General features: G+C 36.5%; 1 protein-coding gene and 1 pseudogene across 1 annotated transcript in view; one reads left to right on the top strand and one right to left on the bottom strand.

Annotated features, from left to right (window-relative positions):
• Window positions 1-728, top strand: part of LOC105943969 — a 39,325-nt pseudogene extending 38,597 nt beyond the window's left edge.
• The window catches only part of Mnat1 (MNAT1 component of CDK activating kinase), a 209,046-nt gene that overhangs the window by 76,282 nt on the left and 119,479 nt on the right, over window positions 1-13,285 (bottom strand). The window contains exon 7 of the mRNA XM_004649241.2: window positions 1,250-1,371. Within this exon, the coding sequence (XP_004649298.1) occupies window positions 1,250-1,371 (122 nt within the window). The remainder of the gene's footprint in view (window positions 1-1,249; window positions 1,372-13,285) is intronic.

Below are 13,285 nucleotides of genomic sequence, written 5' to 3'. Positions count from 1 at the left end.
AGGGAAATCTTGCGGAAGAGGGAGCGGAAAGAATGTCAGAGTTACATGTTGGGTCATGATTTGCAGAGACATTTATCATACTAATAACTGGGGGCTAACTCCACAATGCACGACCCATTTTCATTAACAAGGAGGGTCTAATGGGAGGGGGTAGATCACAGATGAGCCTAAATAATGGTACCAAACTGCCTGTATTCGCTGAAAAGAAAACTAATAAATTAAATTAAAAAAAAAAGAAAAAGAAACGTAAAAAATAATAATAATAATAAAATAAAAATAGGCAAAAGATTTAAATACCTATTGTAAGAAAATGCTAATTTATTCTCTTTAAGACAATGGAGAACTAAAGAATATTTAGCCATAAGAGCAATCCAGAAATGGACAGTTAAACAGTATGTCATTTCAATCTGTTAGTCCTGAATGTTCAATAATCATCACATATAGAATACCATTCATCATGTTCAACATGTTGTGCTGAGTTCTGAAAGTACATGTAGATTATTGTGAGTTCATCTTGTTTCTACTCCTGGAGTGATATTTTAAATTACTTGTCAGCATTGTATATATCATTTTATTGCTACATGTCCTTTTGTTCACAAACAGATTCTGAATCAGTCCTCCATGCAATAGTTTTCACTGAAAAACCAGACCAAGAAATGATGTGCTACAACCAGAAACATCTGTGTTTGTACTTCCCAAGTACACATGAATACCCATTTGCTCCATGAGAGACTGACCATCTCCATCGTTCACAAAAGACATGATCCCAAATTCATTTCCAAAAATGATACATATGACTGTTGAGCCACTGGGCCAACCCTACATTATAACTTTTGACAAAATATATTTTGTGGCTCATGTCTTATAAATGTAGTTTCTCTGTAGACGGCAGACTATAAATAAATCTACCCTTTTTCATGGCAAAGTGCCCAATTCATATTTTTACTGGCTTCATGTCGACAAAGTTGAGCCCTAGTTCAAAAAAAAAGGTGGGGGAGGTAAGCTGAAAAGAACAGCCATTTCAATATGGATGCCAAGAACAACCACATTCCAGCCTCGATCTCAGGAGCCAGCAAATCCACTGAAAAGTTAACACATTGAATAAAAATTTACTATTAAACATTGCTTACTTTTTACAAGAAACTCAGTTTTATATAATAAAAGCTTAAGAATGTTAAAATGTCATCTTAAAATATTAACCAGGCCCTACATATCAACCACTCACTGTGAAAAATACTTTGATAATTACCCAAGTCTTCCTAGCATCTCGAGCTCAGGAACGAGTGGTCCACATGTCTCTATCTGCAGTGGTTGGTACTCATATAAAGCTTCTTCAAGCTTATGAATAGGTGCTAATGAAATTTGTTGACCCTGTTGGAAAAAATACATAAAATACTTTTAATATTATTTTATAGTATTATTTGTAGTCATTTTATTTTCTTTAAGAGCAAAACTCTATTATATTGGGAGAATGAAGAGCTCCTGCCCAGGAGAAAGTAAGACAGGATAAAACCAAATCTGTAGTCATTTTAAAGGAGTAAATTCTTCATATTAAAAATAATAACCATGAGGGCTGAAGAGATGTCTCAGCTGATAATTGCATGTCAGGAGCAAGGGTGAAAGCCTGAGAGGGCCAAAGTTTGAACAACTAGATCCCAGGTAAAACAGGTGGATATTGCCACATACATCTGAACCCCAGGCCCTTTTCATTTTCCTTAGATAGACCTTCCCAGAGAAGGTTGTTTTGGTTTGCTAAGTCTACATGTCTCCAGGTGCTGAGAGCTGGTACTCTTAGATTATGTGCCTGGAGTCCTTTTCCTCTCTCTTCCCATTCTACCTTGAGCAAGACCTTGCCTTATCCCCCAACCTTGTCCCAGTTGTTCCCCTGTTACATTTACATTTACACTTCCCTATTCTATTAAAGAATACAATACTCATTACTAGTCTATTTCTTTTCTTTCTACTCATACCTACAACAACTAATATTTTAGTACACACAGTATTATCAGTGTTTCTTTACTTCCTCTAACATAATTGGTTTTTAAGGGGTAATTGTTTTTTACTTTACTATGAGCGTGCCCTATGATAGTGAGTGTTCTACTCTTAGGGGAATTGTGTATGGTGCCCTGAAGATCAGTCTAGCAAAGAAAAGTGTCACCTTAACCTTACAAATCAGACCCTTTAAATATTACAAATACTTCCAGTGAAGAAATGAGTGACTCAGAATTAAAAAAATCCAAACAAAAAGTTAACCCCAGAGGCACAAAAATGCAAGAAACAGGAAAAACCAAGGCAACGCTGACTCCTCCAGTTACTCCTCCATTACTAACACCACAGTAACGGCCTCCAGTGAGAGTCAATTAGATGGAACCCTAAAGAATTCAAGAGAATGATTATACATATCTTCAAAGAAATCAAAAAGGACCCAAATTAATTCTGGAATCAATTCCAAGAGAACACTGACTGCTTCATAAAATAAGAAAGCCAATACAGCAATCAATATAGGATATACAAGTAGAATTTAATAAAGAAATAGGAATATTACAAAAAAAAACTGAAATACTTGAAATGTAAAGTTCAATAATTTTTTTTAATCCATAGAACGCCACATCAATAGAAAGCATAAAGAGGACACACAGGCTAGAGAGATGATTCGTGGCTAAGTGTACATCCTGTCAGACTGCAAATGAATACCAGACTAGCTGGTCCATGAACTTCCAATTCTTCTGACTCTACTTCCCACTGTCATAAACACAATGGGATCACAAATTCATGTGCCACTTTGCATCTAGAAATACATGGGCACTAGGGAATTAAACCCAGGCTGGCAGGCTTGCAAGCAAGTGCCTATAGCCTATGAGCCATCTTCCTAGCCCCATAAAAGTCTTTTTGACAAAATCTAACATCCCTTTATGATAAAAAGCCTTCAAGATATAACGAATAGAAGATACATATCACAACATAATATAGGCCATATATGACAAACCTGACTGCATTATGCTAAATAGAAAAAAAAAAATCAAAACATTTCCACTAAAATCAGGAACAAGACAATAATGTCCACTTCCTCCATTCTTATTCAATACAGTTCATGATGTGTTAGCTAGAACAAGAATGCAAGATATAGGGCTGGAGAGAGATGGTTTAGTGGTTAAGCGCTTGCCTGTGAAGCCTAAGGACCCCGGTTCAAGGCTCAATTCCCCAGGACCCACGTTAGCCAGATGCACAAGGGGGCACACGCGTCTGGAATTCGTCTGCAGTGGCTGGAGGCCCTGGCGCGCCCATTCTCTCTCTCTCTCTCTCTCTCTCTCCCTCTCCCTCTCTCTCTCTGCCTCTTTCTCTGTCTGTCACTCTCAAATAAATAAATAAAAATAAACCAAAAAAAATTTTTTTAAAAGAATGCAAGATATAAAGAAATAAAGTGATACAAGCAATAAAGGAAGAAGTCCAAATGCCTTTATTTGAAGATGACATGATTTTATATATAAAAGATCATAGACTCCACCAAAAAACTCGTAGATCTAAGAAATTCTTTCAGGGCTGGAGAGATGGCTTAGTGGTTAAGCGCTTGCCTGTGAAGCCTAAGGACCCCAGTTCAAGGCTCAGTTCCCCAGGACCCACGTTAGCCAGATGCACAAGGGGGGCGCACACACCTGGAGTTCATCTTCAGTGGCTGGAGGCCCTGGCGTGCCCATTCTCTCTCTCCTCTATCTCTCTGTCTCTTTCTCTGTCTATTACTCTCAAATAAATAAATAAAAATAATTTTAAAAGAAACACTTTCAGTAAATACTTTTTTAAATAAGTAAACGAAAGTAAATAAAAAAAGAAATACTTTTCAGCAGCAAATACAAGATTAACATACAAAACCCACTACCCTTCCTACATACCAATAGTAAACATAATGAGAAAGAAACAAAAATAGATACTTATTTACAATTGTATAAAAAATCTTGGAATAAACCTAACCAAGTATAGTAGTTACTTTCTCATTACTAGGATAAAACCTTCACTCAGAAGTAGCTGATGAGAGGAAGAAATTTATTTCAGCTTACAAACTCAAGGGAAAGCTTTATCATGGCAGAGCAAGCAACAGGACATCACCTCTCCATAAGAACAGGAAAGAAGGAGTCTGAGTGAGCTAGCAGTGAACCATCCATGCACTAGACAAATAAACCTCAAGTCTGCTCCTAATGAAATCCCTCCTCCAGCAAGGTTTCCCCTCACAGAGGCTTCACAACTTTCCCAAACTGCCACCAGTGAGGAACCAAGTATACAAACACATGAGGCTATGGGCTACATTTTACATTTAAACCACCACACCAAGGAAATAAAAGACCTCTACAATAAAACTGTTCAAACAATGAAGAGTAGTTCCTGGCTAGCTCAGTAAGTTGAGCATAAAACTATTAAAACAATAAAGAAAGAAACTGAAGATATTAGAAAATGGAAAGAGCTCACATGTTCATAGACTGGAAGAATTAAAATGGCTATATTACTAAAAGCAACCTACAGACACAATTCAATCTCCATCAAAGTTCCAATGCTATTCCTCATGGAAACAAACAAACAAAAAAAAAAATCTTGCAAATCATATCAAAGTACAAAATACCTCATATAACCAAGCAATTCTGAGCTACTACTTATGATGATGATGTTAGAATTATCAACACACCTGATTTCAAGTTATAAAGATATATATATGTGAGACTGGCATAAAAACAGACACATACATCTATGCAATAGATTTACAGGCCTCAAATATATACTCATGCACCTAATTTTCAGCAAAGATGCCAAAAAGTATATATGAGAGAGAAAAGGCAGTCTCATCAACAAATGGTGCTAGACAAACTGGTTACTAACATGTAAAAGGATAAAATTAGATCCCTGTCTTTCACCTTGTCAAACATCACTCTAAATGAATCAAAAACTTTATAAGACCAGAAACTAAATTGTTACAGGTATAAGACTTCAAAATAAATACTTCAAGATTTAAAAAGACAAAATTTTCTGAAGTGGACTCCAGTTGCTCAGGAAATAATGTCAACAGTTAACAAATGAGACTTCATAAACACAAAAACCTCCTATACAGGGCTGGAGAAATGGCTTAGCAGTTAAGGCACTTGCCTGCAAAGCCAAAGGACTTCAGTTCAATTCCCCAGGGCCCACATAAGCCAGATGTACAAGTGTCTGGAGTTCATTTGCAGTGGTTGGAGGCCCTGACACCCATATTCATTCTCTCTTTCTCTTTCTCTCTTTCTCTCTCTCTCTCTGCCTGCATCTTTCTCTCACTCTCAAAAAATAAAAATTAAATTTAAAAAAGCTTCTATAAAGTAAACAAAACAGTTAACGAAGTAAAGGCAGCCTACAAAATGGGAAAAGAAAACCTTTCCAACAGGGGAATAATATGAAGAATATATAAAGAGCTCCACATAAAAAAATAAACTAAACAAGAAATCAAATAACCCAATCAACAAACTGACTAATGAACAGTTCTCAAAATATAAAATATAAATGGCCAAAAAACATACAAAAATGCTCAACCTGCTGAGTTGTGGTGGCACACACCTTTAGTCCCAGCACTCAGGAAACAGAGGTAGGAGGATCATTGCAAGCTGAGGCCAGCCAGCCTGGGACTACAGAGTGAGTTCCAGGTCAGCATTGGCTAGAGTGAGACCCTACCTCAAAAAAACATACAAACAGGGCTGGAGAAATGGCTTAGTGGTTAAGTGCTTGCCTGTGAAGACTAAGGACCCCATGACCCATGTAAGCCAAATGCACAAGGTGGTACATGCATCTGGAGTTCATTTGCAGTGGCTGGAAGCCCTGGCGCACCCATTCTCTCCATCTATCTGCCTCTTTCTCTCTGCATACCACTCTCAAATAAATAAATAAAACTAAAAAAGTTAAAAAACAAAAATGCTCAACCTAACAAGCCATTGAAGAAATACAAATTTAAAATATACTATGGTTCTATTTTAACACAGTCAGAATGGCAATGATTAAGAAAACAAATAGCAACCAATATGCAATATGGTCACACAGTAAAGTTCAAAATTAATAAAAATATAAATAACAAATATTGGCAAGGATGTGGACAAAAGGGAGCCCTTACACACTGCTGGTAGGAGTATAAATAATCTAATCATTAAGGAAATTAGTATGACTTCATCATACACCTAAAACATTACCCATATGATGAAACAGTACCACTCCAGGATATTTACCCAAATGACTACAAGTCAACATATTACAGAAATATTTGCACATCAATATTTATTATATCAATATTTATTACAGCACAATTCACATGAGCTAAGTTAGGAAACCAACCTGGTGTCCATCAACAGAAGAATGGCTGAAGAAATTGTGGCATACATACACAATTTTTCACACATAAACAAGAAGAAGCCGGGCATGGTGGCACACGTCTTTAATCCCAGCACTCGGGAGGCAGAGGTAGGAGGATCACCATGAGGCCGAGGCCACCCTGAGACTCCACAGTGAATTCCAGGTCAGCCTGAGCCAGAGTGAGGCCCTACCTCAAAAACCCAAAAAAGAAGAAAGCTATGACATTGGCAGGAAAATAGGTGCAACTGGAGATAATCATATTAAGCCAATTAAATCCAGTCTTGAAAAGACAAGCATAATGTTATCTCATTTGTGGATATATAAATATATGCTTAACATATGCATATATGCATATCCATACAAAATCACATATGTATTTATAACATGAAAGTAGAAGAGAACTGTTAAGAACAAAAGGGACAAATGAGGGTGAGATACAGGGAGAGGGCTATCAGCAGAAGACAAATTTAACTTACACTGTATTCTTTAAGAATATGTCCTTTTGTAATTCAGTACTGTGTGCAATTACTATATACATTTCAAATATAAACAATGAAAGCAAGATTATTAGGTGGAAAGAAAAATCAATCAAAGGTAAAAGAATGAAACAGCTGGGAAAACGACTCAGTGGTTAAACTGCTTTCTGTGGAAACACGAGGACCTGAATTTGGATTCCAGCATCCATACCAAAAGCTGGGTGTGTTGGCATAAACCTACAAACAACAAACAAAAAAATCGCATAAAACTGGGAATAGCGGCTCAGGACTGTAACCATAGTACTAAGGAAGCTAAGGCAGAAAGAAGAACTTCCCATGAGTTTAAGACCAGCCTGAAACTATATACTTCCAGGTCAGCCTAGGCCAGAGTGAGAAAGGAGGGAAGTGGAAGGAAGGGAGGAAAAGGGAGGGAAGGAGGGGGAAGAAGAGGGGGGAGGGGCAGAGGAGAGAAGGGAGGGAGGGGCAGAGGGGAGAGGAGGGACAAAAAGGAAAGAAAAGAAAAAAGCAACAAGAAAAATTAAAAAGAATGAAACTGCGCAACTTGGGCTAGGCTTCAACAATAAAATGTGTTCAGATGGGGCTGGAGGGATGGCTTATCAGTTAAGGTGTTTGCCTGAAAAGCCAAAGAACCCAGAATGGCAAGAAACTAAAACTTTCAAAATGAATATATTATCCTCATCATATTAGCAAATAAAAGGCAAAACAAATGAATAATATTTAATATAACAAGGGACACACAATTCTGCTGAGAGCAAACTACGGAATTATCTTTTTGTGGAAAGCAACTTAGTAAAGCTTTTAAATATTCTGACCAAGTAATTCCACCTGTTAAGACTATAGGACAGGCTGGGGAGATGGCTCAGTGGACAAAGTACTTGTTACTTGTGGTGGTTTGAAAGTACTTGTTACTTGTGGTGGTTTGATTCAGGTGTCTCCCATAAACTTAGGTGTTCGGAATACTAGGTTCCCAGCTGATGGAGATTAGGGAACTAACGCCTCCTGGAGGCAGTGTATTGTTGGGTGCGGGCTTATGGGTTTTATAGCAAGTTTCCCCATGCCAGTGTTTGGCACACTCTCCTGCTGATGTCGGTCAGGAGGTGATGTCCATTCTCTGCTCATGCTGTCATTTTCCCCTGCCATCATGAAGTTTCCCCCTCAAGTCTATAAGCCAAAATAAACCTTTTATCCCCATAAGCTGCAGGTCAGGTGTTTTCTGCCAGCAATGTGAACCTGACTGCAACACTACTCAGCCTAAGTATCCAGTTCAGATCTCTAGACCCCACATAAAAACCAGAAGTAAATGCAGGCTTCTGTAATACCATCACACTGATACTAACAAGAAAGGCTGATTGATACAGGAGAATTTCCTGGGAGCTCCTGGGCCAGCTAACCTAGGAAACACAAAATCTTTCTAACTTTTGAAAGAAAAATAGCTATGTATTTTTAGCAAAGAAAAAATGTAGTGATGCCAAAGAAAGAAGAGTTTATTATCGAAGTAGGTCAAGTTTGTGGCTACTTTGGTTAATAAGGTCAAAGAAATACATTCTAAATTTGAATAACAATTGAGGTGAAGAGGGAAAAATAATGGCTATTAATAAATACAAAAGAACTAATGTCAATCTAATACAGCTGAGACAGAAGCCAAAATTAGAAAACCAGAGACAGCCAACAGAAACAGGAAATGTGGGAAAGAAAGGGAGAAATGAAAAGAGAAGTTTTTAAAGAGGTGAGACACACTGGGAGAAAATATTTCCAGTTCCCTCACTTTAGAAGTGACTTTATCCAGAACACTGTACAGATAACTTATAACTGAATAACTAAAATGAGCAATGGTACTGATATTTTGCCAAAAAAAGAAGAAATATAAATGGCTAAGAAATACACTGAAGGTTGTTCAACATCATTATTCTTCAGAATATGCAAATTAAAAACCAATAAAGACATGACAGGATGCAAAAAGGTTAACAAAAAATACTGGTGAGGGTGTGAAGACATTAGAAACCTCTAATGCACAATGATGTAGCCACATTCAAAATTAATTTGGTGGGTTTTCTTTAAGTTACATGTCACTTTAATATAATTTACAAGTATCTACTCAAGAGAAATAAAAAGTATATACAAATTACATTCAAGATTTTTACAAGAATATTCATAGAACTTTATTATTATAGCCAATTATTGAAAGTAATCTAAATGTCCATCAAGTCATGGATGAATAAACATGTACTACAGTCATACAATACTCATATAATATGCTGAGTGATATTAAGCAGTAAATTCAATGTCATTTTGATACAGGCTGTAACATGGAGGAACTACAAAAACATCATACTAATTAAAAGAATCAATATACATAGGACTACATATGGTATTGAAATATCTAGAAAGGCAAGCTACAAGCAAAAAGTAGGTTCATGATTGCTATGGACTAGGACTGTGAACATGGTATAACTCCAAGTAAGTAGGAGTTATGATGTGAACTAATAAAAATATCCTAGAATTGACATATTGAACTAGTTGCAACATTCTGTAAACTTATCATTAGTGTATATTTTAAATAACTAGCTCAAGAGAATTAATTATTAAAAAATAAAAATTTAAGATTGTCATTAAATTAAACATTGCTAGCTGTGAAAATTCCAGGCAGTTGATGAATGCTAGGAATACAAAATAAAACCAAGAGAAACTACATGTCAGCATCAAAATGATTATCAAATAAGAATAAATAAGATTGGAGAGGCAGAGAACACACAAAGTGTAGGTCGTAGCACTGTCTTGAAAATATGCATATTACATCATTCAAGTATATTTTGTTAACTTTCAAAAGCATAACACAAAACTGAGAACCTTTCATGTTTATTGTTGTTGCCATTGTAAATAATAAATATAGAAGGCTTTGAGGTAAAACTATAGAGAGAAGAGCCACAGAAAATCAAGCAACTTTGCAGTGGAGGCTATAAAAGCTGTGGGGTGGGGGCAGGTAGATGATGTAAACCATACACTCACTAGAATAATTAATCTTCTTATTCCCAGAATAGAACCCCTGTTGTACCTCTAAGATGCAGCTTAGAACCCTAGGTTACATTTTAATCATTTGCTTGTCAAAGACATAAACACATATGGAATCCAGCTTATTTATATGCAGAACAATACAACTATTTGAATGTTGAAATGGTTGTTATACATGACTCTATTTTTAATAATTTGAAATGTATTGCTTAACTTTACTTAGCAAGCTTAAAAGGCTACTACAAAAGGTTTACGACTTATTAAGATGTATGTGTTGGATATTCTGTACATAATAATTATTATCCATATTTTCCCCAAAATAAAGGAACAATAAAAAATAAATTTATGTTAACTCTAAATGCAGACTACATTAAAATTCTCCCTCTTTCTCTCCCTCCCATGCTCTCTTCTTCCTTCCCTCCTCCCCTCCCTAAATTCATCAAACCATTTAGAATAACAGTACTACTAAACAGCAATGGAAACTACTAGTATCATTAGTATATGGGTTTGTGTGGCAGTTTGAATGTGTTTCCCCATAGACTCAGGTTTTTATTAAAGCGTGTCTCAGACGCCTGGCTGGAGGAGGTGTCACGGGGAGCAGATCCTGGGGATCATTTCCAGAGAAAACGTCTGCAGAAAGCCTTTTAAAACTCAACTGAGGTATTTCAAAATTACTGTTACTATTTTAGTAAATGTCTTAATAATTTAAACATGTGTGCATGTGTATATGAATATGTACATGGATGTGTTTGTTTTAATTGTGTGCATACCCATGCGTTTTTTAACAAGCTACACAAAGGATATAACGGGCACATTGGCAAGCTGCTTATTCAGAGCCACATTTCTTTGGTAATTCAGTTGTTTTCAATTTATTTTAAGAACAAGCAGAGCAATGTTGTACTAGGCTGTTCCGGTCACTCTAGGGTGATGTCAGCCTATCATCGCTGCAACAGCTGCATGGTAATAGCTTCCTGGTAGCACATAATTTCATGGTAAGTAAATTCATTTTCCCACCACAGAAATGACTTTCTCTAATTTCTTTCAAAATTTACAGTAATAGTCAAAGGACAAATAAAGGGCAAGGGCCTGCACGCGAAAAGTAAGTGTATACTTTTTATCCCAGACTTGTCTCTAAAATAGAATTAGCTAGATTACAGTATCTAATTGCTCTAAACCTTATCTTCATCATTTATAACGTGGCATGGGAAGGGCCACAAAAAGACTAGAACACCAAGTCCAGATTGCTATGGATCCATGACTACTGCCTCACAATGTAGTTTTAAAAAAAAAGAAAAAAAAAACAGATTTTCTTCAAACTTAATGTAAAACAAGTCTGTTGAGTGGAGAGATGGCTTAGCGGTTAAGGCACTTGCCTGCAAAGCCTAAAGACCCAGGTTTGATTCTCCAGGTCCCAAGTAAGCCAGATGCACATGGTGGCACATGTATCTGGAGTTCATTTGCAGTGGCTATCGGCCCTGGTGCACCCATTCTCACTCTGTGTGTGCTGTGTGTGTGTCTGTCTGTCTGCCTTTCTGTCTCTAATAAATAAATGAATAAAAATCAGAAAAAAAATGTTTAAAGTCTGGTTATATAGTAAAGAAAAGGCACTGATTTCTAGATTTCCAATTCACTATAGAAAGCATGAGATTGCATAAATGTTCGAGAATAAGTAGAATATATAGACTATAACTTCTGGTCTGGGTGTGACTCCCCAGTACACACATAAAGACAGACACAAAGTGGCACATGTGTCTGTAATTCCACTATGGGAATGGGGGGCAGAGTCAAGAAATTCCTCTAGCTCATGGCCTGCTAGACTAATGCAGAGGCAATGGCAAACCAAACAAACAAGGAAGATCTTGTGGCAACCATGCTAGACAAAACAACAAAATTCTCAAGGTTGTCCTTTGACATTCACACGTGCAATGTGGCACAATTGCCCATACACACGTGCACGCGCACACGCACACACCCTAAAAAAATAATTTCTAGCAAATTGGTCTGGAAACATCAAAATCAGTTCACTATAGAGGAATAATTTAAAGATTTGTCAGTGACATTCATTTGCTATCTCCTACCCCAAACACAAAACACTTGGTGTTCAAAGACTACATAGAAAAATGTTGACAACATTTTGAGCTTTATTATCATAACAATGTAAACTATTCCTCAAAAAAAAAAAAACACCTTCAAACAGGAAAAGTAACTTACTTAGGGGAAAAAAAAGGTTACGACGGGCATGAGCATGGTGACACATGCCTGTAATCTGAGCATTTGGGAGGCAGAGGCAGGAGGATCACAAGTTGGAAACAAGCCTGTACTACATAGGGATGTCAGGGTCAACAGAGCAAAACCCTGTCTCAAAAGGAAGTGAGAAAGGGAGAAAAAGAAAGAGGGAGGGAAGGGGAGAGGAGAGTAAAGAAGAGGGGGAGGGGATAGGGCTCAAGGAATTTACTTGTTTTTTACTGTTCCAAGGTTTATTTTACTTGGGACCTGACAAATGACACTATGTAGCAAGTATTGTTTTGACATTCTTTTTCTGATGCTTGTCTTGCTACTGAACTGCTATTTGTTGCCAAGAGGACATAGTGTCCAGCAAACATATCTGTCTGTTCCTATAAAAAGATCAGAAAAGAAAAGCATCAAGGAGATGCTATAGTAATATAAAACTTGTTTCCTTAAAAAGAATCAATGCTACTTGTAAGAAAAAAAATATATTATTTGCTAGAATTTCAAAACCGGCTTTTTAAACATATAGCATGCTAACTGATTTAGTTACTACAAAAATAATTTTGAAAAAAGAATTCTTATCTTGACATAGTAAATGAACTAGTAGCTAACCAGTGATAATGGCACCTTAACATAAGACTAAATTTCTGGGCTGGAGAGATGGCTTAACGGTTAAGGTGCTGGCCTGTGAAACCTAAGGACCCAGGTTCAATTCTCCAGGTCCCAGATGCACAAAGTGATGCACATGTCTGGAGTTCATTTGCAGTGACTAGAGGCCCTGATGCATCCATTCTCTCTCTCTCCCTTTCTCTCTGTCTCAAATAAAAATAAATAGATAATTTTAAAAAATACCAAATTTCTAAGTGCAACAAAATATAAAAGTTGTTTTATTTAAAGTTCTCTACATATACTATTATTATGTAAACAAAAAACTATAATATAGATTAGTAGTCTTCTAGGCAAAACATTTTTCAGTGAAAAGATAATAGTTCTTTTATTCCACAGTTCTACATCAGTTAAGAGGACACAACTGATTTACATCTAAATGTACTATACGTAGTGCAGTGCCTGGTACATATTAGAAGTAATTATTTTTTTGCATTCCTTTTTTAGGAATAATTATTCTAAGAATAAACAAATATCTTACAATGGTTTCTTCAATCTTCTACCCCACCAACTCAAAATATTACATGACAAAT

The sequence above is a fragment of the Jaculus jaculus genome, chromosome 7, assembly GCF_020740685.1.
Source record: "Jaculus jaculus isolate mJacJac1 chromosome 7, mJacJac1.mat.Y.cur, whole genome shotgun sequence".
Taxonomy (NCBI): Eukaryota; Metazoa; Chordata; class Mammalia; order Rodentia; family Dipodidae; genus Jaculus; species Jaculus jaculus.
Note: the sequence above shows the minus strand (reverse complement) of the source record. Positions and strands in the feature narration are given on the sequence as shown.